Source organism: Microtus pennsylvanicus, chromosome 6 (genome assembly GCF_037038515.1).
Source record: "Microtus pennsylvanicus isolate mMicPen1 chromosome 6, mMicPen1.hap1, whole genome shotgun sequence".
Lineage (NCBI taxonomy): Eukaryota > Metazoa > Chordata > Mammalia > Rodentia > Cricetidae > Microtus > Microtus pennsylvanicus.
This window is the reverse complement of record NC_134584.1, coordinates 2,478,487-2,493,367: the sequence shown is the minus strand read 5'-3', so window position 1 is coordinate 2,493,367 and position 14,881 is coordinate 2,478,487. Positions and strand designations below refer to the sequence as shown.

Genomic DNA, 14,881 nt, shown 5'->3' with positions numbered 1-14,881 from the left:
ATGTCATCGCTGCATTTGAGAGAAGGGGTTCTATTCCCAGAACCCACAAAGTGGCTCACAAATCTCTGTAACTTCAGTTCTAGACGATTCACTGCCCTCTTCTGGCTGCACTGGTAACTGCATCCATATGGGGCACACACATATATGCAGACACACACAAAATAAAACCAAATAAACCTCATTTATACATGAATATATAATAATAAAAATAGGCCGGGCGGTGGTGGCGCACGCCTTTAATTCCAGCACTTGAGAGGCAGAGGCAGGCGGATCTCTGTGACTTCGAGACCAGCCTGGTCTACAAGAGCTAGTTCCAGGACAGGCTCCAAAACCACAGAGAAACCCTGTCTCGAAAAACCAAAAAAAAAAAAAAAATAATAATAAAAATAATTTAAGCCAGATGGTAGTGATGCATGCCTTTAATCCCAGCACTTGGGTGAAAGAAGCAGAAAGATCTCTGTGAGTTCAAGGCCAGCCTGGTCTACAGAGTGAGTTCTAGGACAGCCACGGCTACAGAGAGAAACCCTGTCTCGAAACTGCCCCCATCCAAAAAAAATTAAAAAATTTAAACATTCTTATAAAAGTTAAAAAAATAAACCAGGTGTGGTGGTACATACCTTTATTTTATTTATTTGTTTGTTTTTTACAGGCAGGGTTTCTCTGTAGCTTTGGAGCCTGTCCTGGAACTAGCTCTTGTAGACCAGGTTGGCTTCGAACTCACAGAGATTCACTGTCTCTGCCTCCCGAGTGCTGGGATTAAAGGCTTGCACCACCACCACCCGGCCTTTAAACCCAGTACTCAGGAGGCAGAGGCAGGTGGATTTCAGTAAGTTCAAAGCCAGCCTGGTCTACAAAGTCAGAACTGCTTACAGAGAAACCCTGCTTTGAAAAAAAAAAAGTTAAAAACAAAAACTGCCAAACATAACAACAAATGTATATATTACAATTTTATCTGAGTAGATCAAGGGGGTGGGAGAGTCAGAGAGCTGCCCCACCCACCCACCCAGAGCTCCTGGTGTTCCCACTTCCCCTCCGCTCCGCAAGAGTCCTCCGCAGGTGGGCAAGTCAGAAAGAATTGCTGTGGTCTCTCATCTGCAGCCAGAGTTCCAGACCCTGGTCTGTGTAGTTAGTGCCTGGGAGGGTCCTTCCTTCCTCTCCCAGACTCAGGGACAGGCTCTATGTGGGGCTTGACCCTCTTCCTCTGGCTCTACCTGGATTCCCCTGGGCGTCTGTAGTCAAATAGTCAGAGGCTGTGGGAGTGAGTGGCTGGTGTGTGTGTGTGTGTGTGATCTCTAGTACAGTAAAATAAATAAATAAACGAAATGAAAAATATCCTGAGTTTTAGCCAAGTGGTGGTAGCACACACTTTTTTTTTGGGGAGGGGGGTTCGAGACAGGGTTTCTCTGTAGCTTTGGAGCCTCTCCTGGAACTCGCTCTTGTAGACCAGGCTGGCCTACGAACTCACAAAGATTCGCCTGCCTCTGCCTCCAGAGTGCTGGGATTAAAGGCATGGGCCACCACCGCCCGGCGGTAGCACACACTTTTTATCCCAGCTCTCGGCAGAGAAGCATGGGATCTCTGAGTTCCAGGCCAGCCAGAGCTACACAGACAAACTCTGTCTCGAAAAACAAAACAAAGCAACAATAACAAATCCCGAGTTTTGGGATCTCTGTGAGTTTGAGACCAGCCTGGTCTACAAGAGCTAGTTCCAGGACAGGCTCCAAAACCACAGAGAAACCCTGTCTCAAAAAACCACAAATAAAATAAAATAAAATAAAATAAAATAAAATAAAGTCCTTATAAAAAACAAAAACAAAAACAAATTCCGAGTTTTAAATACACAACAGATAATTCTCAATATGTGTAAGTTCCAAACACTGGATGAAAAAGACCCTAAAAAAAGTTTTAAAATTATGACATTCAAATTTCATTGATTAGTTTGTGTTTAGTTGTTTTCTTCTTTTTTTATTTCATTCTTTTTTTTTTTTTTAACTTTTCAAGACAGGGTTTCTCCGTAGCTTTTGGTTCCTGTCCTGGAACTAGCTCTTGTAGACCAGGCTGGTCTCGAACTCACAGAGATCCGCCTGCCTCTGCCTCCCGAGTGCTGGGATTAAAGGCGTGCGCCACCACCGCCCGGCTATTTCATTCATTTTATGTGCACAGTGTTTTGCCTGTATGCATGTTTGTGCACCCTTGTGTGCCTTGTTTCTGAGGTGGCCAGAAGCAGGTATCAGATTAGATGGCTGCAGGCTGCTTGTGTGGGGAGATAAAGCTGTCAGTACTTTTCAGGAGCTGTGCCATCTCTCCATCCCTCCTTCCCTTTGCTCAGGGGTGCTTTTTTGTTTTTGTTTGGTTTGATTTTTGTTTTTCTTTTTTTTATTTTAATTAATTAATTAATTTATTTATTTATTATTTATACAGTGTTCTGTCTCCAGGCCAGAAGAGGCAACCAGATCAAATTACAGATGGTTGTGAGCCACCATATGGTTGCTGGGAATTGAACTCAGGACCTCTGGAAGAGCAACCAGTGCTCTTAACCTCTGAGCCATCTCTCCAGCCCCTGATTTTTGTTTTTGACACATCTCATGCAGCCCAGGGTGGCCTCAAACCCATGAACTCCTGATTCTCTGGCTTCCCGGGTGCTGGATGGAATGTCAGGAATGCAGCAGCTTTATCTGCTAATCCAGGCTGCTCTAGAAGGTGGACTTGGGAGGTCAGATGGCTAGGACAGAGTCAGGCAAAAGGACTTCAGGAGGCTGCAGGCCATGTAGGGTCAGAGAGGACACAGAAAAGCCTGGGAGGGGGCTGGGCTCCTCTGTGTAAACACAGGCCCAGGCTTCCTGGCCAACCTTAAGTTTCCCAGAGGCCTGGACAAGTAGGGGGTTAGGAATTCCACACTTGGCCTGACCTTGTTTGTTTTGACCCTAAGGCCCTTTGATGCCAGCTGGCAGCTCCCCTGCCCTGGCCCTCGTTCTGCACGTAACTTGGAAGGCTTTCTCCATGAAGGCTTTGGGGATTCTGAGCAGTCCTGAGGCCCCCAAACCTCCGAGAGGTCGCTGAGGCTGAGTGTAAGTGGGTCCCAAGGCCCAAAGTAACACAAGGCTCCTGTAATCGCCATCGCCTCTGTCCGTGGCTGTGTCCTTCCCGGACATTTCCGAAGCTCCTGGCAGAGTGTGCGTACACTCAAAGGAGCTGCAGAGCCTGGTAGGTGTTGCCTAGCTGATCTTGAACTCCAGTGTAAGCGATCCTCTGGCCTCAGACTTCAGACTCTGGAGCAAATTAGACCCACAGTTGGTTTTTGCTTTGTTCTGAGATAAGGTGTTTCTGTGGAACCACCCTGGCTCTTTGAACTCACTCTAGATCAGGCTGGCCTCAAACTCGGAGATCCCTCTACCTCTGCCTCCCAATTGCTACGATTAAAGGCGTGCACCACCACAACCCAGATCAACTACAATTTTTTTTTAAATGAAAAGGAGAGTGGGCGTGGTGGTGCACGCCTTTAATCCCAGCACTCGCGAGGAAGAGGCAGGTGGATCTCTGTCAGTTCGAGGCCAGCCTGGTCTACACGAGCTAGTTCCCAGGACAGGTACCAAAATCTACAGAGAAACTCTGTCTTGAAAATCAACAAACAAAACAAAACAAAAACAAAACAGCCAAAGGCATATGGAGAGGCCCTGTCTCAAAAGACAAAACAGAAAAAAGAAAAACAAGGAGAAAACAGAGAGAGAAAAACTTGAATCCACCAGAGGCCGCCCAGGACCCGGCACCACCCCGTCGTGGGTGTGGCCTGTGTGGTTAGAGCCAGCGCTCCCCACCCCCACCGAGCGGCCGCTGCTGAGTACGTGCTGAGCGCCGGACGCCCTACCTGCGACGCCGCGTGCGTGCGTGCGTGTTTGCGTGCTTTCGCGCGTGCGCGCGTCCCGCCCTCCCGTCCTTCTTATAGAGCCGCAGCGGGGTCGCGCTTCTAGGAGTCGACATGGCGGCGGCGCTGCTGCTGGCGCTAGGCTTTGCGCTCCTGGGCGGCCAAGGTGCCTCTGCGGCGGGTAAGACCTGGGACTCGGGTCAGGGACCTAGAATGAGTCCCAGATTTGGGGGAACCCGGTGGTGTAGGGAGCCACAGCTTTGGTTCCCTGCTCGAGGAATAACTGGTTGTGGGTGACCCTCGAGTTGACCCCCAACCTGGGCTGGGCGACAGGGTGGAGGGAGGTGATCATGGGGATGCGGCCCTGGAGAGACAAATCTAAGGTTAGGGGTCTGGAGCTCTGGGGAGACATTCTAAGGTTGGGGGACCCGTAGAGGGAACCGCCACCTTGCGGTAGTCCCCACCTGGGCATGGGCTGGGAGGTAATCCCGAGGTTTTGGAGTACAGGAGTGGAAATGACCCCAGATTTGGGACAACTGGGGGTGGAGAGAACTGCCGTACTGTCCCCACTCCCGGAACAGGGCTGGGAGGTGACCCTGGGGATTTGGGAAAGAGGCGACCCTGAGGACAACACCTCTGAAGTAGAGTGGTCATGGGCAGAGCTATCTCTGTTAACACCTGGGTAGCAGGACTGAGCTGGGAGATGACCCCGGAGATTGACGACCTCCTGGTTTAGGGACCCAGGGATAAAAGGAATCACCACGCTGATAGTACCCCCACTTGAAAGACAGGGCTGGGAAGTTATCCTGGGGACTGAGGAAGCTGCCACCGTGGTCCCCACCTAGAGAACACGTCGGGAAATGATCCCAAGTTTGGGGGACCTGGGAGTGGAAGGAATTGCAGTCTTGGTGTCCCTGCTCAAGGAACAGGGCAGGAATGACAGTCCCTAATTTAGAAGTTAGATCTGCCACTCTGGAGGATCAGGGTAGATGAGAGGAAGCCTTTCCGGAAAGGTTTGGGGGACCTCCAAGGAGCTAGGGGACTAGGGTGAAAGGAGCTACCATTTCAGTGTATCTAAACTTGGGGGGCCGGGAGCGATGTCTCCACGTTTGGGCCTGTGGTTGGCAGTGAATCGTGTGGGAATTGGGGAGGCAGTGTCTCTGAGGTTGTGGTGATGTGAGGATAATGGAAACCAAACACTTGGTATCTTCACCCAGGGGGAAAGGTAGGGAGACAACCTGAGGGGAGGTCTTGGGAACAGTGTAGGGGGATGGAGCTGAGGCAGGTGCCACATTGATGTATCTACTTATTGAGTTCAGGGCTACGACACTTTTGGGGAATCTGGAAGAATGAGAGTAAGTTGGCCATGGGGTAGGGGACAGCTTTGCCTGTGCCCCTGGTGTTATCTGGGTGGGGAGTTCCTGAGAGTGAAAGTCTCACAGGTCTCTTCAGGTGTTCCCAGCTGTCCCCGTTTTCGCTGGAGTGAGCTCCCAGGCTTGCTGTAGTCCAGGGCTGTAGTCACTCTCCCTGGTCCTTGCTGGGACGCCCCTGGAGTGAAGCTTCACAGGTCTGGGGACTGTTGAATCATCCTTCTGCACGAGATTCCCGGTGGCTGAGGCCCCGCACACTCAGTTGGCTCCTGCCCTGGAATCTGGCCTGTTCTAGCCTTGGGTTTTTGCCTGGTTGGGGCTCAAAAGGGAAACTGAGGCCCTAAGGTAGGGAAGGCTGGTGCTCAAGGTCACGGCAAGGTTGATCTTGGAAGGCAGTGTGGCAGGCCTGGAGCACGTGAGCTGCTCTCCTCCTGCCTATTCCAGACAGCAGGCAAAGGGCAGAACCCAAACTCTGCTGGAGAATTGGGGCACATGGCTGCCATCCCTAACAGCAGTGGATTTGGGAGGGGGCTGTGCCTGGCAGCAGTGCCCTGCGTTAATCCTGACCTGCTTTTCCCAGTCTCTCTTCCTCGTCATCAAAACATCTTGAGGTGCCCCATGAGGCTGGCTCTCAAGTGCAGATAGCTGCCCCCAGCAAGGTGGACACAGCTGATAAACTACCCTGTCCCGGATGGGGAGCCTGGCTGGAGTTCACCACCCTCCCTGGGCACAGGTCCAGTGGCTTCCTGCCTGGGGTTAAGCAGACCTTTGCAATTTTGCAAAGCCCAAAGTGTAGCTTGCAGGCAGGTCCCAGCCCTTCCTGGGAACAGCCCCACAGTCAAACAGCTTGGGCAGGGCTCAGGTCAGGCAATGCGCCATTTTCACTGTCTGCTGCACATGGGGCGGGGCTTTACCTCCAGGGCCTGTGTGGCATGGGCATTCCTGTTTTGTTTTCCTGATTGTCTGAGGCTGGGTTGGACACTAGGGCCTCTTACAGTTCCACACAGCCTGGAGTACACCTGTTTTCCCAGTGACCACCTCAGGTGACGAGCCTCCAGCCTGGGTCAGCCCTTGGTAGCAGGACACTGGGTATGGGCTGCTCTTCAGAGTAGTGCCCTCTTCCTGCACCCTGGAGTGCTGGCTTGTTTACCCATGGCCCAGTCTGGCCCTGCTCCCACCCTGCTGAGAGTGGGCAGGGAGGATGGCGCTGTTTTTAGACCGAGGTGACGGCTGGAAGCTGCGGGCTGCAGATCACGTGGCCAGATTTCCAGCTTGACTTCTCAGAGGCCCTTGTGGAGGCTCCTAAGGTTGGGATCAGAGTTATTGGTCACGCCTAAGTAGAGTAGATGGTACCTTTCAAGAGGTCTACACCCCACCTGTGTCTAGACACTGGGGAGGTCGGTGACAGATGCCAGGAATACCACAGGCCTTCCTGCATCCCTGAGACTAGATTGAGGACTACCTAGTGGGTCCTAATGGCCTGCCTTGTGGCCATTCAGCTGGTCCCTGGAACATGGCAGCCATGTTCCTGATGGACGATTCTCAGTGCCTCTTCAGAAATCCTGCTGGAGCTGTGGTCCTGGGGGCACCTGTCTTTCCTGACTAGCAGCCCCAGGTAAGCTGATATTGATAGAGACATCCTGGAGTAGTGGGCAGGGAAGGGAACCAAGGGAAATGGCCAGGCTGTGGCCTCTCCTACCCTCATTTTTGCCACACCCACTTGCCCAGAGGTCTAGGAGATCTCAGCTCTGGAATGTAGGTTATTAGGAAACCGGCTCACCGTCAGAGCTACTAACTGTGTGTGCCTTGGGGCCACCTAGGTGACAGGTACCTACTTTGGTCCCCACCTCCCAATACAGGGCCTCAGGGTCCAAACCCGTATGCTTGTACCTTCAGACACATCCACATCCATGCCTTGTGTAGGCATGCAAGGACCTGAGTGTCCTGGGTCCCTTTGTCCTGTCTTACTTTTTCATTTTGGAGACAACTTTAACCACTGTCCCTTCTGGTCTCAAAATTCCTTGCAGCCCTCCTGCCTTCACCTCCCACGTGGGGGAATTACAGGTGAACCACAACACCTGGCTCCTGTTTTCTGTTTTTCCTTTTAAAATTACATTTGTGTGTCTGTGGATTGTGCACAAGTCCTTCTACCACATGGGTCTTGAGGGTTGAGCTCAGGACTTTAGACTTGGTGGCAGCCACCTTTGCCCAGCCCCAGCCATTTGTGTTTTGTTTTCCACCTAACTTCTTACTTCTCCCCACAAGCTGAAAGGAGATGGTGTTTGCTGAGTTTGCCGCAGACCAGGCCATGTGGTAGGCCCTGGTGGTTGTCCTTCCTCCCTGTCTTCCCTCCCTTGTAGTGATAGGTACTAACCCTCTCCCATAGCTGGCTTCCTCAAGGCGCCGCTGTCTCAGGAGCAGTGGGCGGGAGGCAGTGTGGTCCTGCACTGTGAGGCCGTGGGCAGCCCCATCCCTGAGATCCAGTGGTGGTTTGAAGGGAATGATGCAAACGACAGCTACTCCCAGCTCTGGGATGGCGCCTGGCTGGACCGCGTTCACATCCATGCCACCTACCGCCAGCATGCAGCCAGCACACTGTTTGTGGATGGGCTCACCGCAGAGGATACAGGCACCTACGAGTGCCGGGCCAGCAGTGACCCTGACCGCAACCACCTGACCCAGCCACCCAGGGTCAAATGGGTCCGTGCCCAAGCAAGCGTGGTGGTCCTTGAACGTGAGTGGCCAGGGCACCTGTTCCCTGTGTTTACCTCGTGTGCCGCTCAACCCTGGCTCCCTCTGTAGAACCAGGTGCTGCTCTGCCCTACCTGGGGACATCCCTGTCACCTTGCTGGGTGCAAACTGGTCCTGTCCCCCATAGGAGGACCCTGGGCTCCCATCCTGTTGTCTGTGCACTGCCCTCCTGGTGTTTGTCTAGTTGGGGTGGGGTCTGCTGCCCAAGTGTTCACTCTGATTGCTGCAGACTTGAGGGGTTGCGTCAGGTGGCAGGCTCCCCAGAACCTTCTGGGGACTGGTTTCTAGTTCTAAGTGAAGGAAACATGAGGCACCCACACGGTTTTGTTATGTGGGGAGCTGGGCCTGGTGCTACCCCTGAAGCCATAGCTTTGGGAGCAGCAGGCAGGGTCTTGGGCAGCGAGTGCCGTGCCTTGCCTTGGAAATGGATTTCTAGTGGGACGCGCGCCCTAGGAGTCGGGGCTGCAGGGTGCATCCACTGGGATTCCAAAAGCAGCCCTCGTGGGTATGGGACAGTGTAGGCTGAGCCCCTTAGCTCCTGAGCTGACTTTGTTCTGTGGTCTCTCAGCGGGCACCATCGTAACCTCGGTCCGTGATGCTGACTCCAAGACATACCTTACCTGCGTTTTGAACAGCAGTAGCGTCGACGTGGTTGGCCACCGCTGGATGAGAGATGGCAAGGTGCTGCAGGAGGACACGCTGCCTGACCTGAAGATGCAGTACATGTGAGTCCGTGCTTCTCGGGGACCAGGGCCCTGTGAACTGCACAGAGCCTGTGTCGGGAGGGGGCCACCATACTTGTGGGCTCCTTACCTCAACCACTCTGCCTCCTACAGCGTGGACACAGATGACCGCTCTGGGGACTATTCCTGCATCTTCCTTCCCGAGCCCGTGGGCAGGGGTGACATCCATGTGGAGGGTAAGCTGGGAGCCAAGAGGGCTGTGCGTGGGCAGGGGCAGTCTGCAAGCTTGGGCACCAGGCTCTCGCCTTGTCCTCACAGGGCCACCTCGGATCAAGGTGGGAAAGAAGTCAGAGCACTCCAGTGAGGGGGAGAACGTGAGGCTGGTCTGCAAGTCTGAGTCTTCCCACCCTCCTATCACCGAGTGGACCTGGTTTAAGACCTCTGACTCTGGGGACCAGGTGAGGGCTGTGTGGGACATGAGGCTTCAGAGATGACAGGGACAGAGGGCCGTGGAGGACCATGCGGGAAAGGCTGCAGCAGACCTTGACGAGCCCCTCTTCCCCAGCTCATCACCAATGGCTCCGAGAGCAAGTACGTCGTGATATCCACAGCGGAGAAGACAGAGCTGACCATCACCAACCTCGACATCGACAGCGACCCTGGCACCTACATGTGTAACGCCACCAACGACCAGGGCAGCGTCCAAGAGAGGATAACACTGCGCGTGCGGAGCCGCCTGGCCGCCCTCTGGCCCTTCCTGGGCATCGTGGCCGAGGTCCTGGTGTTGGTCACCATCATCTTCATTTATGAGAAGCGACGGAAGCCAGACCAGACCCTGGACGAGGATGACCCTGGTGCTGCTCCACTGTAAGTCCAGCTTACTGTGTGCTCCGGGGAGCCGCTGCTGTCCTGTAAAAATGGGGGAGGGGGCAGCATTCAGTGTTGCACCCATCTTTTCATGGGCCTCGGTGGTTCCGGGAAGGTGGGTCCCCATTCTTGGAACAATGGCCAGATTCCCCTCCCAGTGGGGCTGAGGCCAGCCGGCCCTGTGCCTCTCAGTGCTGAGCTCTTTTTTTTGTTTCCTCAGGAAGGGCAGCGGGCATCACATGAACGACAAGGACAAGAGTGTACGCCAGAGGAATGCCACCTGAGTGGCAGAGCAGGCGGGGGTGGGGCACCTGGACACCTGACCCCAGCCAGTGTCTACCTCCACTCTTGTGTCCCATCTTGTCCCAACCCGAGCCTACCCACCCCAACCTGGGTGAAGACAGCCTCACCTTGTAGAAAGCCCACCTGGAAGAAGCAAGCTGCCCACAGCACCCCTGTTTCTAGTTTAAACTAAACAAGGTTTCTATATAGAGAATCTGTTCCTTAGGGGGTTTTGTTTTTGACTTTTTAAGCGTGTTGCGATAGCCCCATGGAGTGGGGGAATGGGGCCTTGCCCTTGGCCATGAGGGAGAGACAAGGGTAAGCTCCGACTTCTTGGTGGAGGGAGCTACCACCTGGTCCCTGTATCGGACAGCCCATCCCCACCATGGACAACATGGCTGGGCCTGCTGGGACCCCACAAATAAAGACCTACCCCGCCATGTGTGTGTTCACTATGTGGGGTTCCAAGAGCTCATCTTAATAGGAGAGAGTGTTGCCATCGGGGACTGGAGAGGGGTGTAGTTGATCAGGGCTTAGGATGTAGACAGTGAAGGGTGTCATTCCTAGGACAGTTCCTCGTTGTGACCTCAACCATAAAATTTTCATTGCTTTTTTTTTTTAAGATTTATTTATTTGTTTATACAGTATCCTGCCTGCAGGCCAGAAGAGGGCACCAGCTCTCATTATAGGTGGTTGTAAGCCACCATGTGGTTATTGGGTATTGAACTCAGGACTTCTGGGAGAGCAGTCAGTGCTCTTTGACCGCTGAACCATCTCTCCAGCCCCTCGTTGCTTCTTCTCTCTCTCTCTTTTTTTTTTTTTTTTTTTGTTTTTTCGAGACAGGGTTTCTCTGTGGCTTTGGAGCCTGTCCTGGAACTAGGTCTGGAACCAGGCTGGTCTCGAACTCACAGAGATCCGCCTGCCTCTGCCTCCCAAGTGCTGGGATTAAAGGCGTGTGCACCGCCCAGACTCATTGCTTCTTCTTAAGTGATTTTGCTACTGTTTTGAATCAGAGTGTGGCTATCTGATACGCCGCCCCTGTGAAAGGGCCCTTTGACTTGCACAGGGGTTGAGGGCCACACTGCCCTAGGGTATCCGAGAAAAGCTGGCCTCTTGAGGGTACTGTTGACCACACTGACATCCTGTGCTGCCCTCTGGCCTAGTACTGATCCAGCTGTTGGACACCCACTTTCTAGGAAGTGCTGGGTTGTGGGAGATGGGCGGGGCCTGGGTACTTGCTGGATCCACAGGATGGACAGGTAGCTTCAAGCCAAGCTGGCTTTCACACCTAAGTTTTGGGCAGGGGTCAGGACAGGTGTGTATGTAGGGTGTTATTGCATAGTTTGGCTCCAGAGAGATGGGACCCTGCAGCCAGCTTTGGTCCCAGCGGAGTGTGACCCAGAGTAGTGGCATTCAGGGAAAGCTGGGTTCCTTGGGGACTGGTAGTCCTTTCAGGGAACCACAGGTAAAAATTGGAACTGGAGTCCTGCCTTCCAGCCACCAGAGGGCGCTGCGCAATGTCCCGCTGATAAGACCTGTGTTCCCAGAACCATGCAACTAAAAATGGCCAGGATATCTGCAGTGCGCACCTGCAACTGGATATACCTGGGCACTTTGCTCTCGTGTGTCCCTGATACTACCTCCCCAGGGAGAGTCCGTTCTGCCTGCGCAAGTGTCCACATGGACATTAGAGAGAAGCCCAGGATATCCACTCAGCACTGCCTGCCTATGGTGTGCCTGGGGTTCTGTCTGTGAAGCAAGCCCCCAGCTGCAGGTGCAGCCCCACTCCCTGTGCTCTCTTCCTCCGGGGCCCTAAGCCTGTGGGACTTAGATCCAGAAAAAACGGCACAGTGAGGGTTTAAAAAGTGAGGCTTTCTGAGGGTTCCCCTTCAAAGCAGTGTTCCAGGGGACATACCCCACATCATCCAGGTTCTTGTCCATACAACTAAAGCTGAACATCCCTCGGCCCAGGATAGTGCAGGCTCCGTTTCAGAGATGGGCACAGGACGATGTGTCAAACATTTAGAATGATCTGAAACTGGCCTCTGGGGTCCTCCCTGGGAGCCACAGGGTCATAGGGGTCCCAGCCCCCAACTGGCAGGAGGAGACGGTGCCCAGGGCCTTGGTAAAACAAAGGCCTATTGACAGCTGGAGCCCACAGGGGCCCAGCAGCTGGCTGCTCACTTCTGCTCCAGGCAGACAGGGCTGCCTGTGCCTCTGCAGCTCCTGGTTCACCTCTTCTGCCCAATCGTAGCCCGTAAGGATGCTATGCTGGTGGGCAGGAGGGCCAGGCTGTCCTGCCTGGACTCCATCGTGCAGCTGTGGAACCCAAGGCCCAGGGAAGGAACAGCAAAGGAGGTCAAGCAGAGTAGCAGAACTGAGGTAAAGGTTACTCCATGAAGTCCATCAGAGACGAGGCCTCCTTATGAACCGACTGTTCCACATCCGGGGTGTCTGCAGGAGGAGCATCTTGGCAAGGCTGGCATGGCATTGCATGCATGTCACCTCAGCCCTCCGGAAGCAGACAGGAGGATCAGGAGGAGACCAAAGAAAAACACAGAGCCCCTCCTCCGCTTAATAGGCAGATGCTGGGCTGTGTGGATCAGAAAGAACCTGGGGAGCCTTACCCTTCAGGCCTGGAAGCCCACTGTCCAGATCTTGCCAGCCAAGGAGTTCAACTTTGGTTGCTGATTGCTGCTGGGACCAGCTTCCCTACTATCCCACCCCTTCCCTGGCCTAGTTCTGTATCCATTCAAAACACCCAGGAATCCTAAATAGGAAATGACTGGTTACTGCTGGGAGGGTGGGCAGAGGGGTTGGGGATGAGACGATGAGAGAAGGCTGACAGAAACCCTTGGAACAAATGATCACATTCCTAGGGTCATCAATTTGTTTTCCAAAAGGTGATGAGATAGTGTGTGTGTGTAGGGGGGTTATAGGGCTGAGATGAAGTGTGTATGGGGGGGGTTGTAGGGCTGAGATGAAGTGTGGGGGGGGTTATAGGGCTGAGATGAAGTGTGGGGGGGTTGTAGGGCTGAGATGAAGTGTGTGGGGGGTTATAGGGCTGAGATGAAGTGTGTGGGGGGGGTTATAGGGCTGAGATGAAGTGTGGGGGGGGTTGTAGGGCTGAGATGAAGTGTGGGGGGGGGTTATAGGGCTGAGATGAAGTGTGGGGGGGGTTGTAGGGCTGAGATGAAGTGTGGGGGGGGGTTGTAGGGCTGAGATGAAGTGTGTGTGTGTGTGTGGGGTTATAGGGCTGAGATGAAGTGTGGGGGGGTTGTAGGGCTGAGATGAAGTGTGTGTGTGGGGGGGGTTATAGGGCTGAGATGAAGTGGGGGGGTTATAGGGCTGAGATGAAGTGTGTGTGGGTGGGGTTATAGGGCTGAGATGAAGTGTGTGTGTGGGGGGGGTTATAGGGCTGAGATGAAGTGGGGGGGGGAGGTTATAGGGCTGAGATGAAGTGTGTGGGGAGGGTTATAGGGCTGAGATGAAGTGTGTGTGTGGGAGGGGTTATAGGGCTGAGATGAAGTGTGTGTGTGGGGGGGATTATAGGGCTGAGATGAAGTGTGTGTGGGGGGGGTTATAGGGCTGAGATGAAGTGTGTGTGTGTGGGGGTTATAGGGCTGAGATGAAGTGTGTGTGTGGGGGTTATAGGGCTGAGATGAAGTGTGTGTGGGGGGGGTTATAGGGCTGAGATGAAGTGTGGGGGGGGTTATAGGGCTGAGATGAAGTGGGGGGGTTATAGGGCTGAGATGAAGGGGGGGGGTTATAGGGCTGAGATGAAATTAAGGGTGTGCGGGCTGGAGAGATGGCTCAGCGGTTAAGAGCATTGCCTGCTCTTCCAAAGGTCCTGAGTTCAATTCCCGGCAACCACATGGTGGCTCACAACCATCTGTAATGGGGTCTGATGCCCTCTTCTGGCCTGTAGGGATACACGCAGACAGAATATTGTATACATAATAAATAAATAAATATTTTAAAAAAAGAAATTAAGGGTGTGCACAACTACACTCAGACATTGACTGGCGGGGTCTCACCAAGTAGTGCTAGCTGGTTTGCAATTCACCATGTAGATCAGGTTGGTCTCAAATTCAGAGATCTACTTGCCTATCAAGGACTGGTGTTACAGACAAAGGCCAATATACCTGGCATAAAACAATTTGCAGAGAAACTGGAGTGAAGAAGCCTGGGTGCTTTAAGAGCACTTATTGTTCTTGCGGGGACCCTGGATTTGGTTCCCAGTATCCATATGGTGGCAAACAGTCCATAGTTCCAAGTATCATCAGTTCCAGGGGAGCCAGCACCATCTTCTGGCTCATTAAGGCCCATGCTCGCATGTGGTACACACACACATATGCACATAAAATAAGATAAATATATCCAAAAACAAAAAACAAAGTAGCTCGATAGTTTAAAAAGGTGGACAGCTCCTGAGGAATGAAGATTGGCCTCTGGCTTGTACACACACATTTGTACACACAAGTGAGATGGTGGCCCTGAGCCAGGTACCCCTGGGGCAGGTGTGAGAACGGGTGTGGGCAGGACCAGCAGCCAGGTCATTGCAGACTCACAGCAGATCAACAAGACCCCCAAGTGCAGACACAGGCCGAGATCCCTGAGTGTTAGCACTCTCTCTGTGACCTCTGGACTGGTAGAGCGGTCTTCTAGTATGGCAGGGTCTCTGACAGCCTGCTGCTGAGCTGCCTCCTCCCCTGCATTCAGCCACAAGCCCTGGGGCTCTGGCGACCTGCCCAGCTGACATCTTCCCAGGGTGAATATAAAAGATCCCCCTCCATCTGGAACAGGCATGTGCCCTGGGGCGGGACACAGCCTGGCACTGTTAACTCTAATATTCTAAAGTGGAGGCCAGAGGGGTTTCAGGAGCATCTCTGGAGTCCTCAGGGTCAGGGCAGCCCATCTGTGTCAGATGAGGACATGAAGCTGGCAGGGCACACCCCTGACACCATGAATACCTACTGTAAGCAGGCACAAGTCATATCTCCATCCTGTGACATTCAGGCAAGAAATGGTAAAGGCTGGAGGGACTTTGAGGACCCATAAAGGAC

The 14,881-nt window shown here is 53.4% G+C and overlaps 1 protein-coding gene across 1 annotated transcript; it reads left to right on the top strand.

Moving 5' to 3' along the window:
* Window positions 1–3,797: 3,797 nt before the first annotated feature.
* On the top strand, window positions 3,798–10,255 carry Bsg (basigin (Ok blood group)). Its single transcript, XM_075975614.1, has 6 exons — window positions 3,798–4,043; window positions 8,552–8,708; window positions 8,820–8,902; window positions 8,985–9,124; window positions 9,232–9,533; window positions 9,754–10,255. Exons 1-6 carry the CDS (start codon window positions 3,977–3,979, stop codon window positions 9,815–9,817), a joined length of 813 nt encoding a protein of 270 aa, XP_075831729.1. The 5' UTR covers window positions 3,798–3,976; the 3' UTR covers window positions 9,818–10,255.
* Window positions 10,256–14,881: the final 4,626 nt, after the last annotated feature.

Bases quoted from the DNA above. Each gene is read 5' to 3' on its own strand.
- Bsg (XM_075975614.1), top strand. From the start codon at position 3,977: ATGGCGGCGGCGCTGCTGCTGGCGCTAGGCTTTGCGCTCCTGGGCGGC. The intron at 8,903-8,984 runs GTAAGCTGGGAG...TTGTCCTCACAG, and splicing joins GGGTGACATCCATGTGGAGG to GGCCACCTCGGATCAAGGTG. The intron at 9,125-9,231 runs GTGAGGGCTGTG...CCTCTTCCCCAG, and splicing joins CCTCTGACTCTGGGGACCAG to CTCATCACCAATGGCTCCGA.